This window comes from Aspergillus karnatakaensis (genome assembly GCF_047715665.1).
Source record: "Aspergillus karnatakaensis strain CBS 102800 unplaced genomic scaffold BJY04scaffold_47, whole genome shotgun sequence".
NCBI classification, from domain to species: Eukaryota; Fungi; Ascomycota; class Eurotiomycetes; order Eurotiales; family Aspergillaceae; genus Aspergillus; species Aspergillus karnatakaensis.
The window spans coordinates 256,323-274,732 of NW_027395759.1; the positions used below are offsets into that span (position 1 = coordinate 256,323).

General features: G+C 44.9%; 9 protein-coding genes across 9 annotated transcripts; 3 read left to right on the forward strand and 6 right to left on the reverse strand.

Annotated features, from left to right (window-relative positions):
* Window positions 1–1,751: 1,751 nt before the first annotated feature.
* BJY04DRAFT_196349 (ankyrin repeat domain-containing protein) lies at window positions 1,752–2,472 on the forward strand. Its single transcript, XM_073712342.1, has one exon. It carries the CDS (start codon window positions 2,022–2,024, stop codon window positions 2,277–2,279), a length of 258 nt encoding a protein of 85 aa, XP_073568167.1. The 5' UTR covers window positions 1,752–2,021; the 3' UTR covers window positions 2,280–2,472.
* A 504-nt stretch (window positions 2,473–2,976) lies between these two features.
* Window positions 2,977–4,062, reverse strand: BJY04DRAFT_196350 (uncharacterized protein). Its single transcript, XM_073712343.1, has one exon. The coding sequence runs from the start codon at window positions 3,739–3,741 to the stop codon at window positions 3,034–3,036; it is 708 nt and encodes a 235-aa protein (XP_073568168.1). The 5' UTR covers window positions 3,742–4,062; the 3' UTR covers window positions 2,977–3,033.
* Window positions 4,063–4,228: 166 nt separating this feature from the next.
* BJY04DRAFT_196351 (F-box protein) lies at window positions 4,229–5,278 on the reverse strand (the record flags this gene model as incomplete). Its single annotated transcript, XM_073712344.1, has 1 exon — window positions 4,229–5,278. A coding segment is annotated over exon 1 (488 nt), but the record flags the coding sequence as incomplete, so codon positions are not given.
* Window positions 5,279–7,836: 2,558 nt separating this feature from the next.
* BJY04DRAFT_229879 (oxidoreductase) lies at window positions 7,837–9,475 on the forward strand (the record flags this gene model as incomplete). Its single annotated transcript, XM_073719152.1, has 5 exons — window positions 7,837–8,113; window positions 8,202–8,297; window positions 8,365–8,703; window positions 8,784–8,957; window positions 9,026–9,475. The coding sequence occupies 5 exons, from the start codon at window positions 7,837–7,839 to the stop codon at window positions 9,244–9,246; spliced, it is 1,107 nt and encodes a 368-aa protein (XP_073568170.1). The 3' UTR covers window positions 9,247–9,475.
* BJY04DRAFT_221293 (uncharacterized protein) lies at window positions 9,360–9,952 on the reverse strand (the record flags this gene model as incomplete). Its single annotated transcript, XM_073717072.1, has 2 exons — window positions 9,360–9,625; window positions 9,676–9,952. 2 exons carry the CDS (start codon window positions 9,950–9,952, stop codon window positions 9,360–9,362), a joined length of 543 nt encoding a protein of 180 aa, XP_073568171.1.
* Window positions 9,953–10,196: 244 nt separating this feature from the next.
* On the reverse strand, window positions 10,197–10,788 carry BJY04DRAFT_196357 (uncharacterized protein). The gene has a single exon (XM_073712345.1). It carries the CDS (start codon window positions 10,711–10,713, stop codon window positions 10,399–10,401), a length of 315 nt encoding a protein of 104 aa, XP_073568172.1. The 5' UTR covers window positions 10,714–10,788; the 3' UTR covers window positions 10,197–10,398.
* A 253-nt stretch (window positions 10,789–11,041) lies between these two features.
* Window positions 11,042–11,966, forward strand: BJY04DRAFT_196359 (uncharacterized protein). The gene has a single exon (XM_073712346.1). It carries the CDS (start codon window positions 11,063–11,065, stop codon window positions 11,780–11,782), a length of 720 nt encoding a protein of 239 aa, XP_073568173.1. The 5' UTR covers window positions 11,042–11,062; the 3' UTR covers window positions 11,783–11,966.
* A 777-nt stretch (window positions 11,967–12,743) lies between these two features.
* Window positions 12,744–13,393, reverse strand: BJY04DRAFT_196360 (uncharacterized protein). The gene has a single exon (XM_073712347.1). It carries the CDS (start codon window positions 13,283–13,285, stop codon window positions 13,091–13,093), a length of 195 nt encoding a protein of 64 aa, XP_073568174.1. The 5' UTR covers window positions 13,286–13,393; the 3' UTR covers window positions 12,744–13,090.
* Window positions 13,394–13,557: 164 nt separating this feature from the next.
* BJY04DRAFT_196361 (uncharacterized protein) lies at window positions 13,558–15,174 on the reverse strand. Its single transcript, XM_073712348.1, has 2 exons — window positions 14,373–15,174; window positions 13,558–14,309 (listed from the first exon to the last, which is right to left on the reverse strand). The coding sequence occupies exons 1-2, from the start codon at window positions 14,775–14,777 to the stop codon at window positions 13,857–13,859; spliced, it is 858 nt and encodes a 285-aa protein (XP_073568175.1). The 5' UTR covers window positions 14,778–15,174; the 3' UTR covers window positions 13,558–13,856.
* Between the last annotated feature and the right edge of the window lie 3,236 nt (window positions 15,175–18,410).

The following is an 18,410-nucleotide window of genomic DNA, read 5'->3' on the forward strand; positions in this document are numbered from 1 at the left end:
CGAAAAGTTATCAGAAATACTTGCTACATTGCCTGCAGTTGCCAACTTTTCTGCGGAACAAGAGGTGCTACTCGGGCTAATGAAAGCACTATCGGACGTTAATGTGGTTTTGGAACCAGACAAGGCACAGGAGCAATCCGACGAAACAATATCCAAACTTCGTGCTGCTTTGTTGCTTGCTGAGAATTGGCATAACAATGTCCAAAGGGACCCTCGACACTTCAGCGAGATTGAGGTATGATATGGGTTTTATAGTCTGATTGGCTGCGTACTTATATTCTTAGATACATACTCTTGAGATCTATCTGTCGATCTTATTACTACTTTCGGCCTTTGTTATCGATGAGAAATACTTTCAGCCACCACAGTTCAACGAACACTCTGAAGATCGGTGGGACGGCTTTCTAAAGTGGTGTTTTATCTTAATTGAAAAGGGCCAATTCTGGGAGGCTCAAATGATCTTTACCAACCTCGTACCAGTTCTCTATCCAAGTGTTATCCGTGAAAACAAATATGTTGCCGTTTCAGAATGTTCGGACACCTTCAGTCGCTACTTATACAGCCTCAAAGATACCCGATTTACAGATGCCACCGCTACAGCAGAGTTGGCAGCTACTAATGCCTATATATCCTGGATTTTGAAAGAGATGGAACAAACTTCGCAGTGTTGTATACCCTCGATGGTATATGACGAAGTCACAAGGGCGAAATTCCTTTCGGTATATCTGTTCGGAGAAGACTTCAAGGTTCAGCGTGGTCGGTTGTGGGATTGGCAGCAGAACCTACTCAAGCTACAGAGGCTGGAGAGACAGCGCGAGGAGGATCTGTGGGATGATGTACGAAAGCCACTTTCTTGGGCTGCAGAAAAGGGGCACAGAGATATCGTGCAACTACTACTCAACAATCGTGTCAATCCAGACGAAGGTCCGTTACCTGATCCGACGGAGAGGAAGCGGGAAATGGGCTATGATGGCTGGGGGCCCCGAACACCACTATCATGGGCATCTGAAGCAGGAAATACTGAGCTTGTGATACTATTGTTGGAATGGAAGGCCAATCCCGATTCGATTGCTAGAAATGGTAGAACGCCGCTATCATATGCAGCCTCTAGTGGTCATAACGGTATAATAGAGCTGCTGCTCGAGGAGGATGTTGACCCGGACTCAAGAGACAAACTAGGCTGGACACCACTAACATGGGCAGCCGCAAAAGGTCATGAGCATACAGTGAAGCTGCTACTTGAGCACAACGCAGATCCGCACTCAAGGAGTAAGAGCCAGGCGACACCAGTCTTTATGGCAGCTCAAAATGGTCATACGCATGTTATAAAGCTACTCCTCCGAAGTATGGTTGATCTGGATTTGAGGGACGAAGTTCACCGGACTCCACTATCATATGCAGCCGCTGGCGGGTATATTGATACTGTGGAGATGCTGCTGGGGGAGAAGGTTGATCCAGACTCGTGGGACGAAGATATGCGGACTCCGCTATCATATGCAGCCGAGCACGGCCACAAGATGGTTGTAGAACGACTGCTCAAGGCAGAGGTAAATCCGGACTTTCAGGATACGAATAAGCGGACTCCACTATCCCATGCAGCATTCCGCGGACATCTCCTCATTGTACAGATGCTCCTCACCAAGAATGCCGATCCATGCTCGAAGGACAGCAGTTCCCACACACCCCTGTCACGGGCCGCAGAAAATGGACACGAGGATGTAATGAAACTGCTCCTCACCAAAGAAACATCCAGGTCACTCTTTCAGGAGCACACGTTCTGGGAAGGACTATTGCTAAAGGCAGCAGAGAAAGGCCGTCTCGGTGTTATAACCTTGCTACTCGACTATAATACTCACCCGGATCCGGTGGATGGTAACGGCTGGACACCTCTACTATATGCTGCAGCGAAAGGCCACAACGACGTTGTGGGACTGCTACTTGCGACAAACAGTGTTGACCTTTCCAAGACTGATCCAAGTTACAAACGGACATCACTATTGTGGGCTACAAGGTATGGACAAATGAAGGTTGTCACTCGCTTGCTTGGTGCTGGACTCAACCCAGATGCAAGGGATAACTTTGGGCAAACACCATTATCGTTAGCTGCAGAGTACGGACATTCAAGCCTTGTGGTGCTGCTTCTTCAAAGGAACGCCGATCCGCATATAATGGATAATCGGGGGTGGAGGCCACTCTCATGGGCAAAGGAAAAGGGTCATCAGGATATCATGGATCTGCTTAGCGAGACCAATGCCGACGCCGACGCCGATGCCAGCTGACCGTACAAGGAGACCGTCACAGACATGGTACTGAGCGCTGAGGGCAACCAGATAAAGCTCTCACCCTTGTGCGCTATACAGACACCCATAGCAAGATAACGATAACCCTGATTTCTCTGAACATGTGTGGCAAACCATTCGGGAGGGGGAAAGGTGAGAGACAGGAGTTGACTTTTATATATTCCCAGAAACAGTGTTACAACAAGCCAAAGAATGGATAATATCACGAGTAAACCTTCTTTACACGCCCTTATTTGTATTGCAATTTACGAATTCCGGAAATGCCTCTATGCCAGGGGCTGCGCTATTGTGCTCAAAGCACCAGAAGGCAAGCAATGCCAACGGCTGTTTTACAATGGAATGCATATAACGGTCCGGTAACCAGCCTAACCACCAGGCACCGGCGAAAGTATGTTGCATTGCGATAACAGAATTGCCTCGAGCTAAGGTTAGGTTAACAAGCTATTAGATCTAAGGTAGCTATACCTCTACAGAATTTGGCATATAGGCGCTATGCTTGACTACGGCTTATTACTTGCGGTCCTATCGTACTACAAGTTATGGAAGTTCTCTGCGGCTTGCCTGGTTAAAAGCCCACAAAGCGAGCTATTTGTGGAATTGATATGAATAGTTGCATTAGACTAGAGAAGCCTATGCTGATGCTCTCAACATCCGCGAGGAGACAAACATATTAACAGACATGCATGAGCAGAACTAAATACCTCTAAGTCGTAAAGATGAAACTCCAATCCAACTATCCAAAATTGACAAGTGCACTCCCACTCCGTGAACGCACCAACACACTCTCCGCATCAATAAGATACAAATCCGTCTTCTCCTGATGATTGATTTCAATCTTCGCCCTCTTCTGTCTGCCGTCGCCGTTACTGGATAGAACAGGATCACTAACTGCCTTAGCCTGTCCCAGTTTGAAGCACCCAGCGACAGCCACGTCTTCCGTTGGAAACAGATGTTCTACCACTGCGGACGCAGCCTGGTTAAACGCCGCGTCTTTGGTTGGGACGCACGGTCGTCTCTTGATCCTCAGGACTTCTTTTGATTTTGAGCTTGGAGTCGGTTCAAAAGCGATGGAAACCATGGCCATTGGGTGAATTATCTGCGACCTGCTTTTTGTTTCGTCGTAGAAGATGACTCGTGCGTCGGATGTCCTCTGCTCTTCAGTGTCGGAAGGGTCGTAGTTGAATGCTCGAATCACAATAGCGGTGTATTTCTCGAACACAGGGTGGTCTTTGAGGATGGAGTAGAGCTGATATTCACATGGCGACCAGATGAAATAAACCTCCCCCGTGACCGGGTCCGTGACGCAAGGCTGGGTTCGTGATGGCGAGAATAGGATTGTATGCACGATCTTGCCGTCGCTGCCGCGGATGATCTCGGTTTGGTTTAGCTGCACAGTGCTGGGATTGAAATTGAGGTAATCGACGTCGGTACCCGATGTCATGATGGGCAACTCTTCGTTGCCCGCTCCGTAGACCACGCTGCGCGAGTGGCTGCCTCTTTTATCTTTCCTGTCCCAGCTCTGGCGCCGTAGGTAGGCGTTCAGCGTTACGCCGCACCAGTCTGATGTAGCGGATGGCGGGGTGATGCGGTAGAGTTGATCTCCAGACGCCAGGTTGTATGCCACGATATCATGCGGGTGGGAAGATCTTTCCGGAGCACGGTTGCGCTCTGCGATGTACACACGTGTCCGACCGAGGCCCAGGATGCATGTATTCTCGTCGGTGTAGTCGATGCGGCGTTCGAAAGTTGAACGGCGTTCGAGTGGCGAGTGTACGATTGCCCTGCGTGGCACATTAGCTTAGCGACGTGTGGTATGGTTGGATTTTGATATCTTACCATCGCTCGTATAGCCTGGGGTACAAAACATCGAGCAATATCAGGCCTTCGGCGTTGACCTGCAGCTGTACGACTGCGGCATGCTTGGCCAGGGCGCGACGTGTGTTGTTCAAAAAGGGTGCTACGAGGGGTCGACTGGTAATGTTTGCTTGGTTCTTTTCTGGCTTTATGGTTTCCCATCTGAGCGTATCGCTGGAGCCCTGCGCGATGACCTCTCGTCTTGCGCAGAAATTTCCGGCGAAAGAAACGTAGTCCGTGCCCCTGATGTCGATGAAGGATGTCGCGTTTGCGTTTTGGAGGTTGTGGGCTATCGACGCTGGTTTTGTTAACTACTTTAACTAGTTCCAGGGAGCGCTCACTCACCATGTCGCTTGATCTCAGACTCGGTTAGCCCAGCCCAGATGGACGGTGAGATGCTTCTTCCGGGGTAAGGATGAAGTTGTTTTCCGATTCTTGCTCGGCTTGTAGTCATCCAGTCTTGAACGGTGTTTTTCCAAGGCTTGCTCAAGGCCTGGCACTTGATGGCGTCAGCGAGAGGGAGAAGGTCCAGTATGGTGTTTATGACGTCCGGATTCAAGTGCAGAATCGGATCGAGGCGTCGAGTCGTATTCTCAGAGCCAGCAAGCTTCCTCCCTTTGGGCGCTGCCTCAACATGTGACTCTTCGCGTTTACGCTTCTTGTCTCGAGAAGGTGTTTTGGCTTCACGAGAGCTATCCAGAGTCATGTGTAGAATCGGATCGAGGCGTTGAGTTTCAGTCCCAGTACAAGTGCCAGCAAGCTTCTTGCGTTTGGGTTCTACATCGGAATATCCGTCTTCGTGCTTGCGTTTTCTATCTCTAGAAGTCATTTTGGCTTCAAGAGATGATAGGTTTGATGGTGAGATGATGATTTATCTCTCGTACACGTGGAGATGGGTGGTGCGAGGATAGATGCAGATGGCAAGATGGTGGCAGATGGGAAGCACGCGAGATAAGCGTGCAATCTGCAGAGGTGCTGTCACCTCTTGAGTAACATGAGCAAGTTTCTTCGCGTCACTGGGCAGGCGTGACTTGACTGAGGTCGGCTCCTCGGAGGAAGGTTCCGCAGGCTACAGTCCCAGTATGGTTTGTTCGAGATACTTCGTCGATTACGTAGTGTACGCCGCTACTAAACGGCCGGGACCAGTGCTGCCTACGTTTGGGCTTCTTGCACGAAGCAAGTGGGCTTGTTATTAGGACGGCCGGTGGTCTTCCGCTATCAATTTGAGGGACTGAGCAGGTTTCAGCTAGCTCGAAGAATACAACCGTGCTACGTGTCTTAGGAGCAGAAAGCAATACCCAAAGAAGTTGATTGGAGCTCTGCTGGCGTATCAATAGTTTAGTTAAACTTCTGCTTCCCGTGATGACAGGTGGTTGGAATGTTCGGATAAGGGTCTGGTCCGGAAGTCGTTTCCAGTCTTTTCCGTCAGGAGCTGGAACTGTTCTCCGTAGGCAGCAAGCACATTAAGCTTTCATATATGTACTCATTGCATCACGATCGAAACGAGTATGGTTGCCTAGTTCCAATGTTGTTGTTGATGTCCCCTGCATTGGCACGTGGTCGAGAAGACTCTGGCGCTACGGACGTGGTCTCCCAACATGAGAGCCAGGCAAACCCACTTCTACAGCTCTTCTCATTGCATGATTCTTGGAGATAGGATATTTGTGAGGCCTCATGTCACATTGCGGGGCTCCATCGTAGAAAATAGATCTGGCATCATCGGCATGGACGTAGTGGTCGAACCATCAACATTAACAAAATAAACCGCATTTCTCCTACAGCTCTTTGCTAATCAAGATCCTTGCCTAGAGTCCATTCCTGCCATTGCCATATGTCAGCCTTGCCCTCGTGTGTGGCATAGTTTTCAACTGAAAGGTCATATTAGACGTAGAACCAGAAGCATCAGACAGCCGGATTACACGGCCTCATCAGAATGGGACGTAGGTTAACTACGAGGGAGCCTCTCCAAGGCATGCAACATCTCCACCCAGCAAAGTGTATCTCTAATTGACAAGCTGCGTCCTACGTCTTGACCCTGCGTTCTTTAGCTATTGCACGAACCACTCTCCACTTTCCAGCTTCCAGTTTCCAGTCTTTCGAGCCCAAACACATATTCCTATTTACTAGACTGTCCAAAGCAAATCTTCCGGAATTGTTAATCCAGCCACCGGTTTCACCCTAAGGGGACCTCCAACAAAGGACACCGAGAAAAGGCTCCCTCCCGATAACTACATCCACGAAAAGTAGCTCCTGAATCCGGGGTTGACTCCCCAGCCCACTTTTAATCCCCCACTCGGTACGGGCAATAGCTCGACCTCAGGCCAATGAACAACGTGACATATACTCAGTCCTCCGCCCGGCTAACCTCTCCTCCTAGATAACATCATAGCACGTTCTGGCCAGATCTCATGCCCAAGATTGCCTTCTCTATTCTCCCAGAGACCAAGCTCACTGCTAAAGGATACAACACCTTATAAGAGGACCACTTGTTGGCTCGTTGATGCAGGGCCACTATCTAGCCGACTACCATGCCCCATCGATACTCCAACATCCCCCGTATGCTGGTCGTCATAAATCTCACATAGATACCGTTCAACCACCCCCCTCGCAGCCAAGGACGTCTCCAAATCAAACCCATTCACAGTTGCCAGTCTGAACCCACCCGCCGGCCTAGGCCATGACTGCAACGGAACAGCAGGATCATAATCCACCACTACAGAGCTAACCCCGAAAGCCCCTTCCATCTCCTGTAGAATCTCCACCGGAATTCCAGCAGCAACAGACGCATACTTCTCATCACCGAACAGCGTGACGCTGTACCCCGTTTCCGCCTCCCTTTCATACTCACACTCAGCCCGAGGCCCCGTCCACTGCTGCCCACAATACAACCCCACAACAGCAGACAACACCCCAGCACTATACAGACCCGCTCACTGCGCCGCAATCCGCAAATTCATCTCGATGATCATGCCCCCGATCGTCTCGACGTTCAGCATTCCCATATACCCGCGCAGATGAACACTCACAAAGTCCGCAAGCTTCTCCCGCAGCCGTAGAGAGTCGCCCCTTCCACAGCGTCATAGTCATTGACAACCCAATACTCAAACGTCTGCCCACGCCCCGGGACACCCAGCGAATGGACCATCCACACAGCCTCTCCCTGATCAACCGCAATATCCGTGCTATATTTTGGTTAGCCCACCATCTACTAAACTGAAACTGTATAAGACGGTGAGCAGAATGTGCTAGCGGGCATTTGCCGTCGACAAGCCATGCGTTCTTGTTGGAATTGAAGAGGATCGGCTCCGTTGTAGAGTAGGTGTATAACGAAGGGGTGGGTGGTATTGAGTTTTGGAGGTGATTGAGGAGAGTAGGAACAGGCTAGTTACGAGCAGGAGAATGAGGGACAAGCACGAGTTTTGGGGGTATAGCTACGGTCAAACCGATGTGGTAGATATTAAACACTAGATTCTATATCGCTACTCTCATAGTTACTGCATCAATGTATCTACGTGGGGGATAGGATCTCACCTCCATCCTAGCACTCCGGCCAGACCCCGCACTAGTTAGCTGTGGATAACCTACGGGAAATGAAATCCGATCCACCATGTAGATATAAGATCGACATAAACCCCAAGGTCAACTTCATTGCATACCTAAATTAATCAAGTCCAAAACCGCAATGGCCCCCCTCAACACCGCCATCATCGGCTACGGCTTCTCCGCAAAAACATTCCATATACCATTCATCCTACACAACCCGGGGTATCAACTCTATGCAATCGTGCAGCGGAAGCCAACACCGACCAATTCTGCCGCAAGCGACTTTCCCGACGCGAAGATCTACCACGATGCATACGAGGCAATAGCTGATAAAAATGTGGATGTCGTTGTCATCACCTCCACGAACGATACTCATTTCCCGCTCACTATGGCGGCGTTGAAGGGTGGGAAGCATGGTGAGCCAGCCTTCTTATTCTATGAAATAGAATACCAAACCAGGTAAAGAGGGAGGATTACCTAGAAGTAGACTAACGGACCGAACAGTGATCGTCGAGAAACCATTTACCGTGACATACAAAGAAGCAGCTGAGCTCGCGGATCTAGCAGAGAGGACGAAATTGGTCCTTGCTGTCTATCATAGTAGGTCTCTCCCTGCCTTCCCTTTTCTCCACTGCCGGTAAGCTACATCTAAAATCAACCCCTACAGACAGACGCTGGGACTCAGACTTCCTGACCCTCCGCTCCCTCCTGTCCCATCCCACAAAGCCCCTCGGAGAAATAACCCGACTTCGCTCTCACTTCGACTGCGCTCCCAACTCCCGCACAGCACTCGAGTCAAGAAAGTGGCGCCTCGCACCCAGTATTCCTGGCAGCGGGATGCTCTTTGATCTTGGTAGCCATTTACTCGATCAGGCAGTCAACTTATTCGGTACGCCAAGAGCTGTAACCTGTTTCCTTTTTGATGAGGTGACAGGAAAAAGTGTGTGTGAGAACGGGTTTGTGGATGATGGGTTTATCATTTTGCTTGCATTTAAGCGGGTTAATGGTGAGTTTTCTATTCCCTACTCACAATGGGGTTGTGGATGGTGAATGTGGGGTTGAGTGGCTGACGCGCGTCTGTCTTAGGTGTAGTCGAGCTCCATTCAACGCAGTACTCCGTCACCGACAGGCAAAAGCGCTTCGAGATCCTCGGGACGAAAGGGCGGTGGGTTAAGTTCGGGCTTGATGGGCAGGAGGAGCAGTTACAGAGGGGTATTGGGCCTGGGGATGAGGGGTATGGGGTTGAGACGCGGGATACAAGTTCGTTCTTTCTATAGACTGCGTTTCGGGCGATACACGTGAGACACATATGCTGACGAAACGATCAGGTACGCTGCAGATTGTTGATGGGCAGGGTGTCAAGACTTTGTCGTGGGAGAGTGCACGTGGGGGGTACCAGCATTTCTATCAGAATGTGCATGATGTCATTTGTTCAGGTGGACAGGCGGAGCTGGAGGTTAAGCCGACTGATGCGGCGTTTGTGATGAGGTTGATTGAGCTGTGTAGATTGAGTGCTGTTGAGGGGAGGACGGTGGAGGTTACTCGGTAAGGAATGCGAGGTAGGTTCATGTTGTATGGTCTGATCTAAAATACAGTGAAGCGCCATAAGTCATCAGGATATATCACAAGATATTATACATTGCTAGCTGTTGGAAGGAAAGTCTAGAACATCTCCTCCGTCACGGACCTCCCCTTATCCAGTTCATCCGCCTCCTTCCGTAGCATATCGGCCCGGAAGCTCCGGAAGGCATCCTCCACCCGCTTCTGCCGCGCAGGATTGCCCGTAATACTCCTGCTCCCGCTGCTCGCACCAGCAAAGAATCCTAATTCTCCTCCAAGGAAGAGACCGCCAGCGGAGGCAAAGAAATACGTCGCGAAGTCGCCGAACGTCGAGGGTTTCAGGAGAGGTGTGATGTCAGGCAGTGCCTCTGCTTGAGTCAGTAATCTACTTATAGGACACCTATTAAAAGAAACGCACCAGTTCGGCCGTTTGCAAAAACAATCTGGGTGGGTTTCTCGGCTGCGCGGAAGACCTCGAAGAATGCTTTGCGCGAGCTGCGTAGTCGGAAAGCGGTGTATAGACCGAGGCCAATGCCAATTGCTGAGCCGACGGTCGTCCAGAGAGAGACCTTTTTTGCGGCGGACTTCAAGGCTTCGCGGTCGTCTGCGTTGAGGTCGTGTTGGATGTGGTGGTCGGCGAGTTTGGCGAGCTCGTCGCTGCGGCGGTTGCGGGAGGAGGAGTAGAGTTCAGGCATGGCGAGACAATAGGAAAGTAATTTTAGTAGTGTATTAAGGGTTTTAGATCAGTGAATTGAGGTATGCAGGTTGGTTGAAAAGATGGCAGACTGAATCGTTATAAACTTGAAGCTTGGGTTCGTGACGTCACCGTGCACGTCATGCCCTAATCTTGGTGCCCTAACGGCCGCATGGGGACGACAGTCAACACGACGCGTTCCAAAGTTTAAGCCACGCGCGACACGCGATTCAATATAAACCAACTTCAGGATATCATTCTTGTCAAGTGGATCAGATAGTCGACAGTTTTCAAGATGATCCACCTTCAGTCCCTCCCCACCGAACTCCTCGACCGGATCTTCTACTTCATCGCCGAGCACGACGACCTGGAGCGAGAGGATGACGACCCCACTCCGCAAGAGCTGTACAACCTCTGTCTGGTCTCCCAGGAATTCCGCGACCTAGCTCAACCATTGCTGTTTCGCAACTTTACCTTTGATGATGATGTTGTTGATAACCCGGTGGAACCTCTCGTGCAGTTTACCAAGGCTGTCGTTGTCCGTCCGGAGCTGGGGCAGTATGTCAGGACAGCCAGCATTGATCTCCTAGACGATGTTCTGCCTCCGCCTGATGAGCTCCAGATCTTCATCGGTGCGGTCAATGACCTACCCATATCGAACAAAACGAAGAAAGCGTGGATAAAGGCTCTAGAGCAGTTTGATCCTAGCGCTCTCATCCCTCTCCTTGTCCAGAAAACTCCCAACCTCCGCGCCCTACGCATCCCCCATCTCGCCCGCCTCCAAGGCTTCCTCTCAGAGACTCGAGCCCAAGATCCGTCCTTTCTCTCCTCCCTCGACCAGCTATGGATCACCTGCGAGGACGACGCAAATGCCGGCTACAACATCGCCCTCTACGACTCATTCATCAGCTCCCCAAAAATGCTCTCACCCACATTCGAATGCGGCGACCTGGTTGAAAACACATTCCCAGACTCCTGGGGCCCCTCCTCCCTCGCCGCTCAGGAACTTGCCTTCAACAACTGCCACATCGACGCTCCCTCTCTCCAAAAGTTCCTCACAGCCTGCAAACGCGTCAAATCATTCACATACCAAAACTTCGAGGTCGACCCGATGGACCTTCGTCTCGACGCCCTGCCAAACTCGCCCGAGTTCACTGCCGAAGACCTCCACGCCGCACTCCTCCCTCACAGAGATACCCTCGAACACGTCCACCTCGAATACGCCCGTGACCCAGATGCCGTCTCCCACCCAGCAGCCTACGCAGACTACTGCAATAGCCGTGCTAAAATCCCCTCTTTCGAAGGGTTTCCGAACCTCGAAACAATCTTCCTCCAACACGCCATCCTCCCGCCCCACCCACGCTTCTCACCCGCCGTGCAGCGACTCGACATAACAGACTGCAACTCCTCGATCAGAGAAATGATCACCCATATCGCGAACGACGTCAAAGCCAATCTGTACCCAAAGCTAACAGAAATCAAAGTCCTCGCCTTCGACATTACCAAACCAATCAAGTTACCCGGACAGATCGTCCCTCGCGGCCAAACACCTGAGCAGTGTTTTTTGTCTCTGCAGAACGTGTTCAAGGGCACGAAGGTCGATTTCCAAATTTATCCATATGAAATGCCCGATCTTGAGGGCGGGCCGTTCTACGGCGACGATAATGATAACCCTGAAGATGCCGATCCGCGCCAGGGTCCGTTCCACCCACCTGTTACCAGGGAGCAGTTGCTCGGGCAGCTAATGCGGATGGCGGCGCAGGATCCGGAGTTGGCGGCGTTGGTGAGGCAGGATGATAGCGATGAGTCTTGGGACATGGACGAGGAGTAGATTTGATACAGTGGTGTGGGTGTCTGAACCGTTCGTGATGATGACAGTGACAGTAACGAGTAATGCCGTTTCGGTTTCGGTAGCGCCAGCTATGAATTGGTAGACGATGTTGTGTTTGTTTATGTTCAAATCTCGGTAATATGCTAGTATATGATCAAAACGGGGCCTGATGGCCGTATTTCCAGCTCCTCAGATGCGAGTCCAGTGCATGACCGGTAGGTTCTCCAAGCGATAGCTGGAAACTTGACTTATTAGTTAACTTGTCATACCTATGGCCTGCTGAGGTAATCTAACGGGACAGACTGACTTACCTTGAAACCAGATATTATCATGTTACACAATGCGCAAGAGCATGCAAACCCTTGCGCCGTCCAGTATCCCTACGCGTAATCATTCTAAGGAATTGGCTCTAGGATTATGCGGCCGGTCTGCTAGCTATTTGACTACTGTACTTGGCGTTATCCCACACCAAGTCCTTGCGCAACCAACATCAAAATATGCTCCTTCATACTCAGTTACCAGATGCCGGCATGGTGGTGAAAGGCATCTATCCACCCCTCGTTATAAATGCTAAGACAACCCCGGACATAGACCATCTCTCGTTTAAGTTGGTTAAATACAGTTTTGCTCTTCTAAGACCATCGTTGATCATACCTGTGGTGACACGCTTTCCAGTCCTACGTGTCATCGACTTTTTTTGTTCCTCAAGGATCTTTCATTAACACCAGGTGATCCAGCTATGGGCGTGTGTGTCGCAGATATACTGTGAGACTATTTTACTGATGTCGGATATAGCGCACCCTATTTTTTGATCTTTCGAGCGCACGAGTTACTGAGCTTTTAGCAGCTCCTACCATCACGCCAGCGTGCGGAATTTGCGGTCGCCGGGCAACTAAAGAAGAGACTAGACGGTCCAACCGCAATGGAAATGCCGGCCGTCCTTACTGGAAGTGCTTCCCGTGCAAGAAATTTTTATGTTTCGTTGACGACCGAGGCAATGATCCCTCAAATCCACCATGTTATTGCGGAATATCGAGTAAAAGGCAGGTAGCTGGACGGCATAAAAAGGTCTCACGTGGCCTACATTTCGTGTGTCGACAGGGAGCCTGCCGCTTTTACGAACCATGTCGTGACGCCCATGGCCGTCAGCTGGCGGTGGGATCTGATGATCTCCTCAACCTATTTATTGGCCTTCGTATCGTCTAGGAATGGTTTATACGCTCTTTTAGCCATGAAATCGACCACGGTAGCTTTGAGATAGTACAGATTGTTAATCGCAAACAGTTGGAAGTCCTAACTGTCAATATTTCAAGAGCCTAACTTAGCAAAGCAAGAAATGCCGACGGTATTCGGTGCCTGAAAATAATATGGTATAATTAACCCAACTTGTACGGTAGAAGTCATGATTCTATCTTGAATGATCGCTCCAAAACCAGCTAGCAAGCACCTTGTGTTAGACTCCCTGCGCCGCGAATGTGACAAGGATGAAAAAGCCGCTGGCATGTTCTGTGAGCCGGATGTTGATCTAAGGGAGGATCTGGGGAAACTGAGAGATCTGGCATTCTAAATAACTGCAGAAACAACACTATTTCAGTACAGGAAACACCTATAGTAAAAAAGGAAGGAGGTTTTATCTAATATTATTGCTCTAATTACTATATCTTGTGAGTCCTAAGGGGAATGTTTAGTGGAATAGTAAAAAGAATGTTTGTGCAAGGCCTGGAGCCCCTGGCTCCGGCCGACATGTTCGTAGCAAGTTACCATTCTTTGAAAGAGGCAGGGCAGCCCTCAGCGAGTTCTCTTACATCAGAAAGAATAAAGTAGCTAGAACGTTTGTGGGGTCAAACAAGCTCCAGTAGGTAATATGAATGCAGGGAATATTATCCGCAACTTGTGAATCATCCATGCCAACGCATGCCACCAAACTCGGTAGAATTGTCTTCGTCAATCCTATGGCATATTGTTTGGCAGCGTGGGTTTCAGTCACCTTTTTAGATGAAGTTCCACGCTTATACGACCAACTATACTCCAATTTCAATATGATCCTCAGCCTATTAGTCTAACTGGGGAACTACTAAAACACTGACAAAACTCGCTTGACCCAGGCATCATACGCAGGGGGTTTCGCCACATTGAACACATCCCGAAAGAGCTTCTTATGCGTGCCAAACAGATCTTTCAACCTTCTAGCCACACCGGACACCGCATCCCGCTGCACCTGAAAATTCCACGTCTTCAAATTCGGGTTATCGCGCACAGCCGGACCCGGATCAATGCGGTAGTCCCTGTTGAACCAGACATTGCGTGGATTCTCGCTCTTGAGGACCTTCTTAAGCTTCTCGTACATCTCCCTCCCTTCGGATTCGAGCAGCTCCTCGAGCTCTTTCTTGGGGATGAGGACCGGCTTGCCAAGCCCTGGCGGTGGCTCGTGCTCTGGAGTTGGGCGGCTGGTTTTCTCTTTGTCCTGCCTCTTTGGGGTCGCCTCGGAGGGCTTCTTTCCCGGACCCATCCATGATCTATACGCCCGCTGATCCGCGAGAGAAAGATTAGCATCATGGATGGAGTCTGTACAGTCTGGGCCATCACTTACGTAGGCGTAATAGGCAGCACACCCGGCGGCACAACCAATCACAACAACACCCATGGGCGTCATTGCCATCGAACCCAGCCAAGCCGCAGTAGTCGTCGTGGTCGACGCGGCGGCGGCCCCCGTGGCGGTTGTGGCTGTAGTAGTCGCACCTGCTGTGGTCGCTGCGGTTGCAGTAGCAGTCATCGTAGTGGCAGTCGTCGCAGCCGTTGTGGCCGTGTATGCTTTGGCTGCTGCCCCGACAGCTCCAGCTGAACCTTTGGCTGCGAAAAGGCCCTTGAGACTACAGAACAGCTTGTAGCCATGAGCCGCCAGCAATGTTGTGCCGGTGGTTACCACGGCCGCTTCCGTCGCCACAGCCCCTGCCTCGGCAACAATGATGGGCAATACGACAAAAGCAGCGGCCATTGCGGGTCGTCGAATTCCCGCGCAAGGAAGAGTCAAGTAGAGGGCGAGGTCGAGGCTCCCGGCGGAAGCGGAAAGTGTGAGGCAAGGAGAGATCAATGGGGAGCGGGATTGCCCATGATATAGGTGACAAACAAGGGTCGAGTGACGTGGTATCTAGCTCCAAAGTTGCATCCTCCTGAGCTGGTTCAGATGGGAACGGGAGACGTTACGTTCACACCCCACATGACTAGGAACCGTAAGGTCTGTTCTTAAACAGGGCATATTCCCTCAAGATTTATGTTGGGTCAAGGTTAGATTGGGGTTAGGTAAGGGTGGCTAGGGTGGTCAGAATTATGTTACGGCTGTTATTAGGGGACTCATGTTTTGGCTTTTAAATATTAAATGGTTAAGAGGTAGAGGGAAACAAGAGGTAGGATAGTAGATCTTGTTATCTTAGAAAGGATATAGATACAGGGCGGCTACTGACCTTAGTCAGCTTAAGAGGGGCTGTATATGTCGTCATGCACGAGAGGGTAGGTGGCATCAATATTAAAAGCAGGTCTCGCCACTCGCGAGTTAGTTAACTATGTGGAATTTAACATTACTCCTAGTATATAAAAAATTTAAATAACAATAAATTCCCTAAATTTTAATTTAGATTTTAATTTTTCTTTTCTTAATTTAAGAGATAAATTCTTAAAGTACTTAATAACCACTTATTAATTATTTTATAATAAATCTTAAAAATCCTAGCTTTTTCTTCTAAGATGATCTGTTTTAATTAATTAAAAGTAAATTAAGTAATTAATTATATAAAGTAAGTTATTAATAACTAGTTACTAAATACTTACTAATTAATTAAAAGGAAGAAAATATCTTAATTCTATTTATTGATATTTTGAGAAACCTATTAAAGGTTTTAAAATTAAAATATAATAATAATCTTTTTAAATATCTAGTAATTAATCTAATAATATATAGTTATATTATAAATATACCTTCTAATTAGTAAAGAGAAACTATAAAGAATATAATTAGTAATATAAGTATTTATTAAATATTCATTTAGTAATTATTAATTACTTAATAAATTTAATATTATATTTAATAAAAATATTATAATAGGCCTTATAGCTAGTTTTTATTTCTTAAAATATTTTATTTTAGCTTATTTTATTAATATTCTAGAGTAAAAATCTATAAATATATAAGTATATAATTTAAGAATATATATTATACTTATCTTATAAATAATTTATAGGCTACTTTATAAGATATTTAATATAAAATTAGTAAAGTTAAGAAAGATATAATTAAAGATATTATATATAGATATAAAGTATTTAATATATTTATAATAATTATATTCTAACTAGTTTTTAATAGATTTTATTATATAATAAAGAATCTTTTTAAAAATAAATAATTTTATTTTAAATTCTAAGATTTTATTAATTATAACTAGCTTAGTTATTTATCCTAGTAAGCTAATTATTTATTAACTAGTTTTAGATTATTTATTAATTAAGTCTAGAATTTACTAAGTAATTTTAACTCTTATATTAAATATATTAATATATTATTTAATCTTACTAGGTATTATACCTATTAAGTATTTAAAAATAGCTTAATTTATTTTTAGTTTCTTAAAAAACTATTTACTAGTAAGATTATTATTAATACTAAGAAATATAGTATAGTTAAAATAGTTAAATTTAAATTATTTTTTATAATAAGTATTTAAGAGATTTTTCCTAGTTACTTACTAATTACTTACTAAGTACTTACTTAGTTTATAATTATCCTTAGGGATTAGGAAAATTAGTATATATTAAATATAAAATTATATTTTACTAGTTAATTTCTATAAATCTTAATTATAATCCTTATTTTATTTTTATATCTTATAATATTTATATATATATACTTTTCTACCTCCTTAAAAGGCCCTAATAAAAGTTATAAATAGAATTTTATAATTAATTAACTAGGCTTAAAGTTTAAACTTAATACTTAATAAATACTTCTTAAGTAGTTTAAAAATAAATGTATTTATAAAATTATTTATAAAAATTCTTTAAATTAATATTTTAGGATATAAATAGTAGCACTTCTAGATTATAAATATAAAGAAATTACTAAAAATAATTTAATTATTTAATTTATAAATAATTTCTAACTAGCTTATAATGATTCTATAAGTATTTACTAACTAATTAATCTTAGAGTATAAGTATTTTATAGTTTAAAATTAGGCTTAATATAAGAAAAGCCTAATTATTATAATAGGATTTAATAAGTATTACTCTTTTATTTCTTATTATATTTTTAATCTAATTTAGAAGAGTATAAATATTATTAAATAAATATATAATATATCTAATTACTATAAAAAATATTTAATACTATTATAAATACTTCTAGAGTAAGTTTTTAATAAGTTATTTAATACTTTTAAAGTACTTGCTAACTACTTATTAAATATAAATAGGTTATAGAAACTAAATATATAAAATATTTAATAGAATTAAGCTTAGAGCTTCTATAATCTTTAATACTAATATATAACTTAAACTCTTAAAACTAGTTTTCTTAATAATATAGCTTAGTTTAGTATATTTTTATCTTAAATAATTATAAAAAACTTATTAAGTACTTTATAAATATTTATATAAAAATATTCTATAGAGCTAGCTTAGTAAGAGGAAGAATTTAAGAATATTTATAATTAAAATTAAAATTTCTTTTTATTTTTTAATAGTAAAAGGCTATTATTAAAAAACTTTAAGTTAAAGAGATAATTAAGGAGATAATTAAAGTTAGTAAGGAAGTTCCTAGATAAGATTAAGATATAATTCTTATATAAATACTTAGAAATTACTTATTAAATACTTACTTTTTACTTTTCTAGTATTTTTTAAATTAGTCTTTAAAAAATTACTACTATTAATTTATAGGACTAATCTTAGAATACTAAATAATAGGAATTAAAAAAAAATTAAAGATTTAAAATCTTAAAGCTAAATTACTTGTAAAATAAATTAATATTAAAAAAAAAAGTAAGAATTATATAAGTTGAAGCTAGAAAATAAAGAGTAATTTTATTTTTTTTTAATTAGCTTTTAAATACTTAGGAAGCAGTTATTATCTAAAGATTCTAATAATTAGAATATATATTATTTATAAAGTATTCTTAAGATATCTTTGTAAATTTATTAAATCTAGTATTAATATAATAAAGTAGTCTATTTAAGTACTTAATAAGTACTTTTAAAGTACTTTATAAGTATATTATATTAATCCTAGGATAGTTTTACTACTTTATAAGCTTACTTTTTATTCTTTAAGAATAAAATATATAGATTTAATAGTACAGGTATTAAAAGTTATAAAGTAGTAAGATAGATATAACTATAAATTTTATATAAAATTTAGGGCATAGGCCAGAATCTACCTGCCTTGGTGCCTGAGGCAGACTAGTGTATTAATACCAACTTTTAGCGCGTCGAACCCAACTAACCGACCCCTCCGGAATCGAGGGGTCGGTTACTTTCTGGTCATGGACGGTGTGAATGTAACATCTCCTGATAGAAACACTATTCCAAATCGAACATTTTGGAAAGTTCACTGGTTGCCTGTCATTTGAGTCCCCAC